We start from the raw sequence: 18,377 nt of genomic DNA, 5'->3' as shown, positions 1-18,377 counted from the left end.
ATGAATTTTGTGGTGTTTTTTTGAAATGCAGCCAGGGTCCATATCATGACAGAAACTATCAATCTAAGATATGGTTTAAGGTGAAGGGTAGTCATCCATTTTACTAAATTAGGAAACAAAAAATTCTTGCGAGAGACGGTATCTAAATGGGACTAAAACTTAATTAATCCAAGAATAAATCATGTACAGACGTCCCATCAGTCCACAGTAATCTATCATCGTATAATGGGCAAGCAGTATAGTGCACACATTTAAAGAAATTCTATAGTTTAACAGCAATCAAATTGACAAGAGCAAGTAAATCATCATTAACATCATGCAAACAGATCTTTAATTTTCAAATATAAAAGTCACTTAACATGGTGTCCCTTACATTTAAGAGGAATTTTAACAGTTTGAATTTCTCCACATTAATCTGCTGTGCATGCAACACCATTCCTGCTTGACAAAAAAATGCCATTAAGGAACAAGAGGACCATATGGTCCACGATCACTCTCCCGTGAGACATGGACGACCTGTCCTAATGCACATAAGTAAATGTTACTTTAAACCAACCATAAATTGCTAGAGCTAGAAATTTCAAAAACATACTGTATTCAACACTTTTTGTTGTACTTTTTCATTATGAAATTGATCCTTTTATACTGTCACTCTCGTCTATAAACTTTCTCTATATGCAACTATAATGGACGTTTTAAGCATATAGAAGTGCAAATCATTGAAGAGTATTCCAAGTGCTAGCAAGTGTTCGTACGTTCGGTTTTGTTTTGTTTTTCTCAAGATAGGAAACAATATGATGGAAATTGAGATAAAATAATACAATTTTTATCCAGACGGGCATCGTTTATTGCTGTGGCTTCTTAAAGGAAAACAAGAGGACCATGATGGTCCTGAATTGCTCACCTGTCCCCACATGAACTGAGTATGACGTCGTTTATTCTGACCAATTTTCATGAAGATCCATTGAAAAATATGGCCTCTAGAGAGGTCACAAGGTATTTCTATTATTTGACATAATGACCTAGTTTTTGAAGGCATGTGACCCAGTTTTGTACTTGACCTAGATATCATCAAGGTGAACATTCTCACAAATGTTCATGAAGATCTCATGAAAAATATGGTCTCCAAAGAGGTCACAAGGTTTTTCTATTTATAGACCTACTGACCTAGTTTTAGACCGCATGTGACCCAGTTTTGAAACTGACCTAGATATCATCAAGGTGAACATTCTCACCGATTTTCATGAAGATCCATTGAAAAATATGGCCTCTAGAGAGGTCAAAACGTTTTTCTATGTTTAGACCTAGTGACCTAGTTTTTGACCGCAGTTAAGCCGGTTTCGAACTTGACCTAGATATCATCAAGATGAACATTCAGACCAACTTTCATACAAATCCCATGAAAAATATGGGCTCTACAGAGGTCACAAGGTTTTTCTATTATTTGACCTACTGACCTAGTTTTTGACCGCACGTGACCCAGTTTCGAACTTGACCTAGATATCATAAAGATGAACATTCTGACCAATTTTCATGCACATCCCATGAAAAATATGACCTCTAGAGAGGTCACAAGGTTTTTGTATTATTTAACCTAATGACCTAGTTTTGGACCGCACGTGACCCAGTTTCAAACTTGACTTAGATATCATCAAGTTGAACATTCTGACCAATTTTCATGAAGATCCCTTGAAAAATATGGCCTCTAGGGAGGTCACAAGGTTTTTCTATTTTTAGACCTACTGACCTAGTTTTGGACCGCAGTTGACCCAGTTTCAAACTTGATCTAGATATCATCAAGATGAACATTCTGACCAATTTTCATGCAGATCCCTGAATAACATGGCCTTTAACGAGGTCACAAGGTTTTTCTATTATTTAACCTACTGACCTAGTTTTGGATCGGACGTGACCCAGTTTCGAAACTGACCTAGATATCATCAAGATAAACATTCTGACCAATTTTCATGCAGATCCCATGAAAAATACGGGCTCTACAAAGGTCACAAGGTTTTTCTATTATTTGACCTACTGACCTAGTTTTTGACTGCACGTAACCCAAATTCGAACCTGACCTAGACTTCATCAAGATGAACATTCAGACCAACTTTCATACAGATCCCATGAAAAATATGGCCTTTAGAGAGGTCACAAGGTTTTTCTATTATTTGACCTAGTGACCTAGTTTTTGAAGGCACGTGACCCAGTTTCAAACTTGACCTAGATATCATCAAGATGAACATTCTGACCAATTTTCATAAAGACCCCATGAAAAATGTGACCTCTAGAGTGGTCACAAGCAAGTTTACGCATGCACGCACGAACGCACGGACGGATGGACGACGGATGCTGCGCGATCACAAAAGCTCACCTTGTCACTTTGTGACAGGTGAGCTAAAAAAACACTGTTTCATGTCACTTTCCGCACTGATAAAAATTTGCAACTATTTGGAAAACAAGGAGCTGCGTTCAATAAACGCTTGATGCCTTTCTTATACTTACAATTCAATATAAATTATAAATGTATAAATTACAGACACTACTGATGACTAAAAAATGAGAGGACAGACAATTCTTACATGCCTTGGATTTCTGCTGCTGATCTCACAAGTTATCTCCCTTTCTCAATCAAAGGGAGAGCAGTGTGAAAGATGTTGTAGAGGAGACCCAGGGCCCTCTGGAATACATGGACAACATGGGTTGCCAGGAGCAACAGGAGCTGAGGGAAGAAAAGGGGACAGAGGTGAAAAGGGATATCAAGGAGACAAAGGTTAGTACTGTTTTCCATATTAAACAAGAGCTGTCCGTTGGACAGTTCTCTCCACTATTTGGCAATTTGACAGTAAAATGAATATATGTCTCAATTTAGTCTGGCTACAGACTAGATAATCTTTTTTTTTTTACAAAAAATCATTCTTGTATTCTGACTTTATCAGTCTTGGCTCTGATTATCTATGTTATCTATGTTTTGAGAATAAAAGGGATATAATGATAGAAAATTTGTATAGCCTCAGGAGTTATCTCCTGTGAACAAAACATAGGGTTTGAACACAGACTAGTCTCAATTAGAGACCTCTCCTTTAAAAGGAAGTTACACTAAGGGGCATAATTCTGTAAAGAACACAAATCAGAGTTATTGGGATTGTTACCACACATGCAGATGATGATGGTAAAGATATATTTTGAGTTTCAAGTCATTATCTTATACACAGAAAACGAAGTTTGTCAAAAAATTTATGTATGAAATGGGCATAGTTTGGTCAAAAATACAAATCAGAGTCACGGGGATTGTTACCACACATGCAGTTGATGATGATAAAGATACATTTTAAGTTTCAAGTCTTTATCTTATATTGTACTAAAGTTATACCCAGAAAGCGAAGATTGCCAAAAAAAACTTTAAGTATGAAAATGGCATTATTCTGTCAAAAATACAATTAGAGTTATGGGGATTGTAACCCCACATGCAGATGATGATTATAAATAAATATTTTTAATTTCAAGTCATTAAAAAATATGTCTATAAACAGAGCTTTCGAAAAAATTTAACATGAAAATAATTCCAAGTACAACAACTCTGTGACCTTGACCTTGGGTATAAGGGGCCCAGCCCCTGCACATACTTTGTTTGTACGCTGGACAATGTTTACGTGAAGTTACAGTAAGATATAAGCAATAGTAACAAAGATATGACAGAAAAACAAAGGTTGCAGAAAAACTTCAACCAAGAAAGCTCATGCTGACGCTAACGCCGGGGCGAGTAGAATAGCCCACCTATTCTCTGAATAGTGGAGCTAAAAGAATGCTTTGACATTTTTTTACACTACTTAAGCATATATAAGGAAAAGCTTTTAAATTCTCTATTTGAAATATTGCTTCCCAGGTGAGCATGGTCCTATAGGAGAGACAGGTCCAAAGGGTTCAAGAGGCAAGAAAGGTCACAAAGGACAATGTGGAACAACAGGCAAAGATGGTGATAAGGGGCAGCAAGGACCTATGGGTCCTTTTGGACCAAAAGGAGACAAAGGAACTAAAGGTTGTAGCTTAATGAAGATTTTCTGACAAATGTTTGATATACAATTTCTAATATATATGCAGTACTACTAGCTTTAAATTTATTTGCAATTAGCAATCCTTTTTAACTAATTTCTATAGGGCTCTTTAAACTCGCACAAAAAGAGTTATGTTTATTACCATGTGCATGACTTTGTGATATGACTGTGCCAGTTAATCAGAGGACAAACTTCTAACATGTTTTAATACATTTTTTACAGATAATTATACAACTCCGTATCCCTCTTGAAATATGACAAGCCTTTTAACACGTTGTTCATAACCTTTCTCAGATGTGCAGGCTAATCTTGGTCTGCACTGGTTGCAAAGGCAGAATCACTTGCCGCCAACATGCTACAGGTTTATTAATCAGCTTGAGCAGTCGGGAAGTCTTTGTTGGACAATTCCTTCAATGGCTTACTTTCAATGACTTAATATTTTAACTTTTATGCAATAACTGTTCTTTTTGTTATAGGAGAGAAGTGTGTCCCAACACCTAGGGTTGCTTTCTTTGTAACCAGAAAGTCAAAATTTGGTCCAGTACATCAAGATACCACAATAGAATTCGATAAAGTGTTTCTAAATCATGGTGAAGCTTTTGATGAACTCACATCACATTTTGTATGCAAAATCAATGGGACATACCTCTTTAACGCTCATGTACTAAGTCAAGACGAGACCGATGCTTTTGTCATGATAATGTTAAATGATGAGCCACGTGTTCCAATGCACGGCGACCATCGTTCGGGATTTGGTGTAGCCAGTAACACGATTATACTGCACCTTACAACAGGTGATCATGTATGGCTGAGACTGAAGGAAGGTTCGGCTATTTCAAATGACTCATCCACCTTCTCCGGGTATCTACTATATGCTGATTAGTGACACGTATTCATTTCCTGCTTCATACTTAGCTTATAATCAAACAAGATGTGTTTATCCAAGTACATCATTCGTAACTAGACTGACAATATTCTTGTAGTGCACAGCAGCCTTACAACATTTTGACTGCACAAGAGCCAAACAGATAGAATGAAAATCTAATCAAGAGATTGCAGACAAGAATTCCGAGGGAAGTGCATGTTTTCTAGGGTGATGCACTTACAATATGTCTAAGGTCATTAGTGCTATGGAGTAGTCAGTCACTAGCGGAAAGTAAATATCTTCATGTCTCTTTTATTCCCCCAAGTATTCAACTGGATGAAGTATTATGAACATCTTGTTACTTTGTAAATATGTTTTATGTACACTGGTTGTGATATATTGTTGTAACTGTTCTAATATTGGATTCATATATATTTACTGTCTATCGTATCGTATGTATGGTTCAATACAATTAATTACAGCATTAGTTACAGAAAGCGAGACCATTAACTTCAGGAACTCTGACAGCGAACCCTGAAATATTCTAATGCTCTACAAGTTCACCATAAGAGGCTGTTTGTACTTATTTTTTCTCACTTGTATAATTCAGACCAGTACTGTTAACATCCCGATGCTACAAACACTATATTATAAAACTTGGAAAAATTTTAAGATTGAGCTGTATTTTTGTATATATTTACTTACGGTATATTTTGTCAGTATTGTGATGTGATCAACTTTACCATGTAGTATTAATGTTGCTGCATTATTATGTGTACTGAGCTTCAAAATGAACAGACATGCAAAGATATCATAGGGGTTAAACATTAAATATACTGAGTAAGAATTTCTCCACAAACAATGTTGATGTTGTTACATCTGACAATGGAAGTGTGACTAAAAATCTGGGCATAATGCTGTGTCCTGGTTCAGCAAGTAGTTCTGGTCCAATTTTCTTTCTCAGGCTGTGAGGGTTAAATTACTGATAATCACTAAACACACGAAAACTACAATAAACATGTTTAATATCACATTTCTGTCCATACTTAGGAAAATGTTAACATTTGTCTTCAGCTTGATAGGATCCCTTTAAATTTCCTTTTACAAAAATGATTTATATTTTTCTTGATTAAAAAACAGATAGAATTTCATAGTTTGAAAATTAGCCGGAACTAAATTATCTTATGGAGAAATGGAGAAACAAATACTGTCCACACAGGATACTGTACAGACAACAATCTATGACATATATAACATCATCTACGTAAAAGTAATGGGCTTTTCTAGTGCTACAGATATTAAGTGAAATCTTATATATTCACGTCCTTGTAATGGCTTCAAAACAATTAATTACTGAAATCAATAATGTTGGAATTAACAGAGATTTCTACAATATTTATATAATCTGTATATATTTTTGTATCATAGCCTAGGGGCTTTTCAGTATAAAACTTTCAAAGGTTAAATCGTATACCAAAATATCATACGATTTCAAACAAGTTTAACTAAAGAGGCGTGGTTTCAGTTTTCAATGGAATAGAGTGCGGTAACTAACAGTGCGGGTATCAGATACCTGCACTCTAGTTATTGCACAGCTTCACTGACAAAGACTGAAAAGGCTGAAAATAATGAAATACTTTTATTCAACACATCAAGGAACATGGGAATGAAATATCAAAATCCATTTAGACTTTCTATTATAGAAAATTCAATAGCAAGATTCGCCACAACAGTAAATTAAAATTTCTTTTTAATTTCCGTGAACCTGCCACAAAGAAATTTTGCTCCTAACTCTTATCAAATTTCCTGGTAACTCCTACCAACCAATTCTGCTGGTATCTCCCTATCATAGAATTTGGCCGAATACCTCCTACCCCTATCTAAGAGTTTTGCTGATATCCCTCTACCAAAGAATTTTGTTGATATCCCATTAAAGAATTTTACTGATATCTCCCTGTCAAAAAATTTGATAATATCCTTCTTCCAAAGAATTTTGCTGATATCCCCCATCAGAGAATTTGCTAATAACCCCCTATGAAAGAATTTTGCTGATATCCCCCGTCAGAGAATTTGCTAATAACCCCCTATCAAAGAATTTTGCTGATATCCCTTAAATTTCTACCCACAAAGCGTTGTTCAGTATCTGCAACATTAACTATGTTTACGTTACAATGCATGTTTACATTATAATGCAAAACTATTACTGTTCATTGGTGACTAATTTTTCTGTCTTAAGTGGCTGTTTCAACCCACAATATTAAACTTCTTCCAAAAAATAAAATTTCCAACAATCAATATCAACAAATTTCATGTCCCAATGAAAAAGCTGTTACAGCTGAAAGCACAAAACTTTATACCAATGTAATTAAATGACTTCTCAGTAAATCTTTGATCTAAAATAATTCATAAAATAGTCTGTTGTACTTAAAGTGGGAGTTTCTGTGTAGAATAACATTGTCTATGTTAGGAAGGAAGGAACTTTTATGTCATAAAACTGTACATATCAAGGAGTTGTCAATAGTTTGGTGAAATAAAAATGTCAAAATCAAAGTTGGCTGCTTTCATTATTTGTATTAAACCCTTCATCATAAAACCAAGAGATCCCTAGACTACCATAAATACACTCTAACAAGAGTTTCAAACTGTGACATATATACCCATCACTTACTTTTGACTCTTAAAATACTCTACTTGCTCAGCAGACTAACTGTCAATTTTGATTAATTCAAGGGCCATAACTCAAGCACAACACAGACTATAAGGCCGAATATTAAGCTTGTCCAATATAATATGCCCATTAACATTCTTACTAAATTTGGTGAACACTGGATAAGAATTGCTCATGTTATTAAGTTTCACAATATTAAGTAATTCAATGCCTATATAACTCAAAGAGTGGCTGGGACTATCCAACTATCCAGTTGGTTATCAAATTTCTGTGGGACATTATCTAGTTTGGGGATGACTGGATAAAAACTTCACAAGTAGAAGAAAGATCATGGTGACTCTCAATTTTCGCAATTTTTATAATAGAAGGGCAATAACTCTTGTGTGACAAAGACTATCAGGCTGGTACTCAAGCTTGGCCAAGATATTATGCCCTTTAACAATTTATAGTTTGATGAACATTGGAAAAGAATTGCTCAAGTTATAGATGGACATTTCCAATTTTCACAAAATTAAGTAATTCAAGGGCCGTATCTCGAAAGTGACTGGAATTATCAGATTGGTTATCAAATTTCTGTGATATATTATGCCAATAGATATTAAAACTAAGTTTGGTGAACACTACTTCTGTTAGAGAGTGAAAACTGCCTTTTTTTTTTTTGCATTTTTTAGTAATTCAATGGCCATCACTCCTGAGACTTAAAGGACCCAGCTGTTTACTGAAATTGGCTGAAATATCATGCCCATTAATATTGAGACCAAGTTTGGTGAAAATTGGATAAGAACTGCTTATGTTACAGAGCAGATGCTGCCCACTCACCACAGCAAGAATATTAATAGTACACCCCATGAAACAGGCATATACAAGAGGGTCATGATGACCCTGGATCGCTCACCTGAGCAATATGAGCCACATGTTTCAAATGGCAAACTGATGCTAAAATATTAAGAAGGTAGGTCAGTGGGTCAATTTAATGGTAACTGAAAGTCAGTTTTAAGATCAGTGTGCAAAACTGTACATGTCATCCAAATTTCATGGCGGTATCTTAAAATACAAGAAAGTAGGTCAGTATGTCAAGGTCATAATCAAGTGACCCCTAATCGCTTGGGGCCATCAGGTTATTATAATTAGTCTAGGAAATATGATCAGATAATTTTTTAAGTATTTTTTCCTGTATAACTCATAATTATAACAACTCTTTTCACCCCAGGGGCATAATTTGAACAAAGTTGTTAGAGATCCACCAGGCAATGCTACATACCAAATATCAAAGGCCTAGGCCTTGAACTTTCAGACAAAAAGATCTTTACTTTTTTTCCTATACAAGTCTATGATAAACTTGGTACCCAAAGGGCAGGGCCTCTTTTCACCCCAGGCACTTAATTTGAACAATTTTTGTAGAGAAACACTAGGGAAGGCAACATACCAAATATCAAAAGTCTAGGCCTTCCAGTTTCAGGCAAGAAGATTTTTGAAGTTTTTTCCCTATGTAAATGTAAAACTTGAGACTTCCCGGGGCAGGGCCTCTTTTCACCCCAGGGGCATAATTTTAACAATTTTGGTAGAGGACCACAAGGCAATGCTACATACAAAATATCAAAGGCCTAGGTCTTGTGGATTTAGACAAGAAGATTTTTAAAGGTTTTTCCTATATAAGTCTATGTAAAACTTGTGACCCCCGGGGCGGGGCCTCTTTTAACACTAGGAACATAATTTGAACAATCTTGAAAGAGGACCATAAGATGATGTCACATGCCCAATATCAAGGCTCTATGCCTTGCGGTTTTGGACAAGAAGATTTTTAAAGTTTTTCCTTTCGGTTGCCATGGCATCCAGAGTTCTGCATGGAATTAAATTTGAACAAGTTTGAAAGGGGACCACCCAAGCATCATTCCTGTGAAGTTTAGTGTAATTCTGCCCAGTGATTTTCAAGAGATCTTTTTTAAAATGTTGACAGATGCACGATACACGACGGGCGACCAACACTGAGCGGTCACAAAAGCTCACCATGAGCCTTTGGCTCAGGTGAGCTAAAAACAAGAGGACCATGATGGTCCTGAATCGCTCACCTCTTCCCACATGACCAAGTTTTTTCTATTATTTGACATGTTGACCTAGTTTTTGAGCTCATGTGGCCCAGTTTTGAACTTGACCTAGATATTATCAAGATAAAAATTCTGACCAATTTTCATGAAGATCCATTGAAAAATATGGTCTCTAGAGAGGTCACAAGGTTTTTCTATTATTTGACCTATTGACCTAGTTTTTCAAGGTACGTGACCCTGTTTTGAACTTTACCTAGATATCATCAAGGTGAACATTCTCACTAATTTTCATGAAGATCTCATGAAAAATATTGCCTCTAGAGAGGTCACAATGTTTTTCTATTTTTATACCTACTGGCCTAGTTTTTGACTGCACGTGACCAAGTTTCGAAACTGACCTAGATATCATCAAGGTGAACATTCAGATCAATTTTCATGAAGATCCATTGAAAAATATGGCCTCTAGAGAGGTCAAAAGATTTAAATAATTTTAGACCTACTGACCTAGTTTTTGACCGCAGTTGACCCAGTTTCAAACTTGACCTAGGTATCATCAAGATGAACATTCAGACCAACTTTCATACAGATTCCATGAAAAGTATGGCCTCTAAAGAGGTCACAAGGTTTTTTTATTATTTGACCTACTGACCTAGTTTTTTAAGGCACTTGACCCAGTTTCAAACTTGAACTAGATATCATCAAGGTGAACATTCTCACCAATTTTTATGGACATCCATTCACAAGTATGGCCTCTAGAGAGGTCACAAGGTTTTTCTATTTTTAAACCTACTGACCTAGTTTTTGACCGCACATGACCCTGTTTCAAACTTGACCTAGATATCATCAAGATGAACATTCAGACCAACTTTCATACAGATCCCAAGAAAAATATGGCCTTTAAAGAGGTCACAAGGTTTTTCTATTATTTGACCTACTGACCTAGTTTTTGATGGCACGTGACCCAGTTTCAAACTTGACCTAGATATCATCAAGATGAACATTCAGACCAACTTTCATACAGATCCCAAGAAAAATATGGCCTCTAGAGAGGTCACAAGGTTTTTCTATTATTTGACCTACTGACCTAGTTTTTGAAGGCATGTGACCCACTTTCGAACTTGACCTAGAAATCATCAAGGTGAACATTCTGACCAATTTTCATGAAGATCTCATGAAATATATGGCCACTAGAGAGGTCACAAGGTTTTTCTATTTTTAGACCTACTGACCTAGTTTTTGACCGCACGTGACCCAGTTTCGAACCTAACCTAGATATCATCAAGATGAACATTCAGACCAACTTTCATACAGATCCCATGAAAAATATGGCCTTTAGAGAGGTCACAAGGTTTTTCTATTATTTGACCTACTGACCTAGTTTTTGACAGCACGTGACCCAGTTTCGAACTTGACCTAGATATCATCAAGGTGAACGTTCTGACCAATTTTCATGAAGATCTTGTGAAATATATGGCCTCTAGAGAGGTCACAAGGTTTTTCTATTTTTAGACCTACTGACCTAGTTTTTGAAGGCATGTGACCCACTTTCGAACTTGACCTAGATATCATCAAGGTGAACATTCTGATAAATTTCCATGAAGATCTTGTGAAATATATGGCCTCTAGAGAGGTTACAAGGTTTTTCTATTTTTAGACCTACTGACCTAGTTTTTGACGGCACGTGACCCAGTTTCGAACTTGACCTAGATATCGTCAAGATGAACATTCTGACCAACTTTCATAAAGATCCCATGAACAATGTGACCTCTAGAGTGGTCACAAGCAAAAGTTTACGGACGGACGCACGCACGGACGCACGCACGGACAACGGACACCACGCGATCACAAAAGCTCACCTTGTCACTTTGTGACAGGTGAGCTAAAAATGTATCAGTCAGTAAAACCAGATGAATGTTCATGTTTTAGGTAATGTTCAACCAAGACCAGTCTACAGATGATACCTGATGTTGTTAGATTTGAAGACTGATAAGAATCAGCCACACAGATGCTGGAATTATCAGACAGGTCTCCAAGCTCAGCTCTAAAAGTCCAGAGTGCTTCTTAACAGATCCAAGGCCTGTAATACTATTAGGTTATCAAAACCTTTATAGAGCAGGTTTAATATCACTGCTCTTACTTTCAATGTATTTACCTTGTTGTCAAGTGTTATCCTACAAAAGGAAGCCATACTGTCATATTAATGTCTAGTATGTTTTTTCCAGAGTGACTTTCAAAGCTGTCATCTTTAAAATGGGACTAAAGTTGGCACAAACTGTTTCCAGATTTTGCTTGAATTTTATGTATAAATATTTCTTACATAAGGATGACTGTAAACAATGTCTAAAACTAGAAAATGCTTTTGTAAAAAAGCGCATGTCTCCCCCAATGCAAAGTCCTATAGGCAAGAAGTCAATAGGGTTCAGGAGCAAAAGTCAAAGAGACACTGATGGTTGGCTGCAATAGGGATCATCTACTTCCCATGTCTAGTCATCCCGCTAAATTTCAACACTCTTGGCCTAGTGGTTCTCAAGTTACTGTTCAGGCTCCTGTGACCTTGACCTTTGATCAAGTGACCTCAAAATAAATAGGGGTCATCTACTCTGCATGTCCAATCATCCTATTAAGTTTCAACATTTTAGGTCAAGTGGTTCTCAAGTTATTTCCGAAAAATGATTTTACATGAACAGGCCACTGTGACCTTGACCTTTAATAGACTGACTCCAAAATCAATAGGGGTCATCTACTCTGCATGTTCAATCATCCTATGAAGTATCAACATTCTGGGTCAAGTGGTTCTCAAGTTATTGATCAGAACTGGTTATCAATGTTCAGGCCACTGTGACCTTGACCTTTAACAGAGTGACCCCAAAAACAATAGGGGTTATTTACTCTGCATGAACAACCATCCTATGAAGTTTCAACATTCTGGGTCGAGAGGTTCTCAAGTTATTGATTAGAAATGGTTTTCCATGTTAAGGCCCCTGTGACCTTGACCTTTAACAGAGTGACCCTAAAATCGTTAGGGGTCATCTACTCTGCATGACCAATCATCCTATGAAGTTTCATCATTCTGGGTCAAGTGGTTCTCAAGTTACTGACCGGAAATGGTTTTCAATGTTCGGGCCCCTGTGACCTTGACCTTTAACGGAGTGACCCCAAAATCAATAGGGGTCATCTTCTCTTCATGATCAATCATCCTATGAAGTCACAACATTCTGGGTCAAGTGGCTCTCTAGTTATTGATCGGAAATGGTTTTCAATGTTCAGGCCCCTGTGACCTTGACCTTTGACGGAGTGACCTCAAAATCAATAGGGGTCATCTACTCTTCATGACCAATCATCCTATGAAGTTTCAACATTCTGGGTCAAGTGGTTCTCTAGTTATTGATCGGAAATGGTTTTCAATGTTCAGGCCCCTGTGACCTTGACCTATGACGGAGTGATCCCAAAAACAACAGGGGTCGTCTACTCCAGCAGCCCTACAATCCTATGAAGTTTGAAGGTTCTAGGTCAAATGGTTCTCCAGTTATTGCCCGGAAATGAAGTGTGACGTATGGACGGGCGGACGGACGGACGGACAGGGCAAAAACAATATGTCTCCCCCAGAGGGGGGGAGACATAATAATCAAGTGAAGAACATTGTTTTTTTTTAAACTTTGATTACTTGAGTAGTGCAGTATCACTTGCAAGTAACAAATTTTGGCAAGAAATTTAATCACAATCAGCAAGACTAGTACAAACTGCAGCAGAACAAATGAAAATCCAAAGCAAGCTGCAGGACAACCTGCTTTCAAAGAATTTGTCAAGCCCTGACTACCTTATCCATGGCAATGGTCCAAAACCCCTAACTACAATTTGGCATGAAAATGTTTTTTCTAGCAAACCATGTGTAAACTTTTCCTCTGCGATTCATCATATCTAAGTAGTACATGGCAAAATTTCCACTAAACTGTGAAATAGGCAAAAGACCCTAATTTTTTGCCCTTAAAAAAGGGTGCATTTACCCGATTTAGGCTCAGCAGCTGCAGTTACTGGTCTGCAGCAAGTTGAAAAGCCAGCACACTTTAGTCAGCCTTAATATTTTACCATGTAAAATACCATTAAGGAATAAGTGAATAGGAACCACTAGTAAGATCCCAAACTCCATAACTGCATTTAAGCCATACAAGTTAAGTAAATGATGTGAAGCTCCACTGGACATAAAACACAATTCAGAACTAGTTCTAAAGACTTTTGATTCAAAAGACTTGTCCTTGCTATAACAGAGAAAACAAGAGCACCACAATGCGGAGCAATATACGCCTGGATGTATGACCTTGATCTTGAAGCGAGCCATCCCAAACATGCGCGATGCACTTCGTCTCGATGTGGTGAACATTTGTGCCAAGTTTCTTTAAAATCCTTCAAGCAGTTCAAGAGTTACAAAGCAAACAGGAAACAAAGTGATATGACCTTTGACCCCTTAGTGTGACCTTGACCTTGAAGCGAGCCATCCAAAACATGCGCTCTGCACGATGTCCTGATGTGGTGAACATTTGTGTAAAGTTTCTTTGAAATCCTTCAAGAGGTTTAAAAGTTACAGAGCAGATATGAAATTGCTTAAGACGCACAGACAGACACCAGTGTCATAACATAATACGTCCCTTCGTGCGTATAAAGTGTTTAACTGTCTTGTGAAAAGTTGCCATTTTGCAGTTGCAGAGTTTTGGGGCAACTCCATCTATAAATCAACCAAGTAAGAATTACATCACATACTGCCCTTTAAAACTGAAGACAAGCTGGCTTACCTTTTCTTCTCTGTTTCTTGTTTTACAGGCTTAGCAACATCTTTATCCTCAGACTTCTCAGGTTTATCCTCTGACTTTTCACTTTCTGTGTTGCTAGGTTCTTCTTTTACCTTGGCACTTGATTTTGGAGCTGAAAAAAATTCGGTCATTACAGTAAAAATAATACATTAACTGAATTAATACAGTATTCTTAACAGAAGTTGTTTTCATTTTTTAAGCAACACAAATGCATATTAGACAAGAAGACAATTTTACAGACTTAATGGTGGTAGAAAATCACGGGGCCTAATTTATTTAAGGCACAAATGAACAGGGCAGAACCACCAACCTTCAGAATGCAAAGTTGATACTTTCCAAACATGAAAACAAGAGGGTCATTCAATGACCCTAAAGTGCTCACCTGTGTACATGGCTTCAAGTGTGTTTTTATTAGTACAGAGTTACTTTTCTAGTCTATATTATATACATTTCACATACAGACATACAGTTTTTAAACCTAGGGCAATAATTTGAATAATTACGGTAGAAATTACAAATGCCAAATATCAAGGCCCTAGCCATTATTTTTCAAAGTTTCTTATATAAAATAGTATATGTCAGACATATATCAAAGCTCTAGAGAAAAGGATTTTTAAAGTCTGATAGCTAAAACCTATTTTTAACCAAAAAGACCCACATGTTCAATGAACCAGAACCACTGAACAACTTTGAAAGTGGCCTACAAGAGATCATTTCTTTTTAAGTTTCATCAAAAGATCCATTCCGTGGTTTTGGTGGAGATAGTTTAAAAAAATTGTTGATGAAAAGTGACCACGCCCTCTGCCAGCCATGGTTTTTGATGAATCAGAAAAATTTGAATAATATTTGTAGAAGGTCACACGAGAACTATTTGTGTAAAACTATTTTAAAATCGGGCTAGCAGTTTCACACATGAAGATTTAATATAATACAAGAGGGTCATGAAGGCCCTGTATCGCTCACCTGATCTAGGAATCATCAAGATTAACATTTTGACCATATTTCATTAAGATATGGTCATAAATGTGGCCTCTACAGTGTTAACTAGCTTTTTCTTTGATTTGACCTGGTGACCTAGTTTTTGACCCTTATGACCCAGATTCAAACTGGACCTTAAGATCATCAAGGTTAAAACTCTGACCAAGTTTCATGAAGATACAGTCACAAATGTGGCCTCTACAGTGTTAACAAGCTTTTCCTTTTATTTGACCCGGTGACCTAGTTTTTGACCCCAGATGATCCAATATCGACGGACACAGGGCGATCACAAAAGCTCACCTTGAGCACAAAGTGCTCAGGTGAGCTAATAAAGGGAAAAATGACGCATCCTCTGGCGGCCATGTTTTTTGACGAATCAAAATAATTTGAAAAATCTTGGTAGAGGGTCACACAAGGACTACTTGTGTATAATTATTTTAAAATCCGGCTGGCAGTTTCACACAAGAAAATTTTTTTAATTTCCTTTATATACATATAGGGAAAAGTGACCACGCCCCCTGGCGGCCATGTTTTTGACAAATCGGTATAACATGAACAAGCTTGGTAGAGGATCACACAAGGACCATTTGAGTAAAATTATTTTAAAATCGGGCCAGAAGTTTCTAACAAGAAGATTTTTAAAGTTTCTACTATATACATAAAGGGAAAAGTGACCAAGCCCTCCGGCGGCCATGTTTTTTGACGAATCGGTATAATTTTACCAATCTTGGTAGAGGGTGACATAAGGACTATTTGTGCGAAATTATTTCAAAATCGGACCATTGGTTTAGGAGGAGATGTCGTTTGAAGATTTTTCTATTTTTAGCTCTGTCGTCCCCTGTGCAACCAAGTCGAAACGTCTGAACAACTTTGGTAGAGGACCATCCAAGGAACATCCATCAAAATCCATTCAGTGGTTTTGGAGGAGATACTGTTTCTTTTAAACACAACTGTTGACAACAGACGGACGGATGCACACAGCGTGATCACAATAGCTCACATTGAGCATTGCTCAGGTGAGCTAACAAGAGGGCCATGATGGCCCTATATCGCTCACCTGTTATCACTGCACTTGAGGACAAGAAGGTCCTCAGAAAAAATATCTAAGTCCAAAGGGCAGGAACAACAAAGGGAAGAAATTTAACCAAAAAGAAAAAAAAATCTTACAAGGTATAGATATGTCAAAACACACCTAACAAGAGCACCGCCTTGCGGCTGCTGACGCTCATCTGATTTTTTTTGTGTAATAGAAATATTGTCCTACCCATGATTTTCGAAGTCTAAAAAGGGCCATCATTCTTGCAAAAAGCAGGATAGAGTTATGTTTCTTGATGTTCAGTGTCCACTTATGATGGTGAAAAACTGTTGCAAGTTTTAAAGCAATAGCTTTGATAGTTTATGAGAGAAGTTGACTTAAACATACATGTAATACTCAACCAAGAAAATGATTTTCTAAGTCCAAAAGGGGCAATAATTATTGCAAAAAGCAGGATGGAGTTATGTTGCTTGCTGTACAGGGTCAGCTTATGATGGTCAACAAGTGTTGCAAGTTTCAAAGCAATAGCTTTGATAGTTTAAGAGAAAAAGTTGACCTAAACATAAAACTTAACCAAGAAATCTGATATTTTCTAAGTCCAAAAGGGGCCATAAATCTTGCAAAAAGCAGGATGGAGTTATGTTTCATGCTGTACAGGGTCAACTTATGATGGTGAACAAGTGTTGCAAGTTTTAAAGCAATAGCTTTGATAGTTTAGGATAAAAGCTGACCTAAACATAAAACTTAACCAAGAAAACTGATTTTCTAAGTCCAAAAGGGGCAATAAATCTTGCAAAAAGCAAGATGGAGTTATGTTTCTTGATGTACAGGGTCTGCTTATGATGGTGAACAAGTATTTTAAGTTTCAAAGCAATAGCTTTGATAGTTTAGGAGAAAAGTTGACCTAAACATAAAACTTAACCAAGAAATCTGATATTTTCTAAGTACAAAAGGGGCCATAAATCTTGCAAAAAGCAAGATGGAGTTATGTTTCTTGCTGTACAGGGTCAGCTTATGATGGTGAACAAGTATTCCAAGTTTCAAAGCAATAGCTTTGATAGTTTAGGAGAAAAGCTGACCTAAACATAAAACTTAACCAGGCAACGCCGACGCCGATGCCGACGCCGACAACCGCTCAAGTGATGACAATAACTCATCATTTTTTTTCAAAAAATCAGATGAGCTAAAAATTGGAGGTACCATCCATGTTGTACCACAGAAAACTTGTCTCGTGTTTTCCCTACGGCCAATAATAAAAATGTTACTAAAAATAAGTTACTTATAGTAACGTAAAAGGGAAGTAATTAAAAAAAATAATATTGTAAGTGGACAAAAGAAGGATCTACCAAATAAATTTGTTGACATAAATGAAATTTCAGATCAGTATCTTCATTAGTTATGGAGATATAACAATTTTAATTTGAAATAAAGGGAGGTAATTTTACATAAAATCAGTCCATAGTTATCTACCCTGATTGTCTCAGTCCAACTAATAACAATAATGAAATTTCAAATAAGTCCTGTAAGTACTTACTGATATAAATCCATTTTGATTCCAATCAGGGGAGGTAATCAGATATAAAATAACTCTGGAACCTATGATTGGATCTGATTTGTCATGGAATCCAAGATTTATTGTTGTTGAAGATATTTTGGAAGTTTGTATCAAATAGAACCATAAATGAAGTCACTATATGGCTGCAAAAGCCAAAATAGCCAATTTTGGACCTTTAAGGGGCCATAACTCTGGAACCCATGATGGAATCTGGCCAGTTGAAGAAAGGAAGCAAGATCTTGTGGTGATACAAGTTGTGTGCAAGTTTGGTTAAAATCAAACCATAAATGAAGCTGCTATTGTGCAGACAAGGTCAAAATAGCTAATTTTGGCCCTTTCAGGGGCCGTAACTCTGGAACCCATTAAGGGATAC

The 18,377-nt window shown here is 36.8% G+C and overlaps 2 protein-coding genes across 2 annotated transcripts in view; one reads left to right on the top strand and one right to left on the bottom strand.

Moving 5' to 3' along the window:
• Positions 1 to 7,642, top strand: part of LOC123563674 (otolin-1-like) — a 44,230-nt gene extending 36,588 nt beyond the window's left edge. Inside the window, exons 2-4 of the mRNA XM_045356613.2 lie at positions 2,537 to 2,770; positions 3,884 to 4,036; positions 4,529 to 7,642. Coding sequence (XP_045212548.2) covers positions 2,557 to 2,770; positions 3,884 to 4,036; positions 4,529 to 4,935 — 774 coding nt within the window. The 5' untranslated portion in view covers positions 2,537 to 2,556 and the 3' untranslated portion in view covers positions 4,936 to 7,642. The remainder of the gene's footprint in view (positions 1 to 2,536; positions 2,771 to 3,883; positions 4,037 to 4,528) is intronic.
• Positions 1 to 18,377, bottom strand: part of LOC123563673 (DNA ligase 1-like) — a 113,234-nt gene that overhangs the window by 76,374 nt on the left and 18,483 nt on the right. Inside the window, exon 8 of the mRNA XM_053534632.1 lies at positions 14,418 to 14,547. Coding sequence (XP_053390607.1) covers positions 14,418 to 14,547 — 130 coding nt within the window. The remainder of the gene's footprint in view (positions 1 to 14,417; positions 14,548 to 18,377) is intronic.

This window comes from Mercenaria mercenaria, chromosome 2 (assembly GCF_021730395.1).
Source record: "Mercenaria mercenaria strain notata chromosome 2, MADL_Memer_1, whole genome shotgun sequence".
In the NCBI taxonomy this organism is placed as follows: Eukaryota; Metazoa; Mollusca; class Bivalvia; order Venerida; family Veneridae; genus Mercenaria; species Mercenaria mercenaria.
Note: the sequence above shows the minus strand (reverse complement) of the source record. Positions and strands in the feature narration are given on the sequence as shown.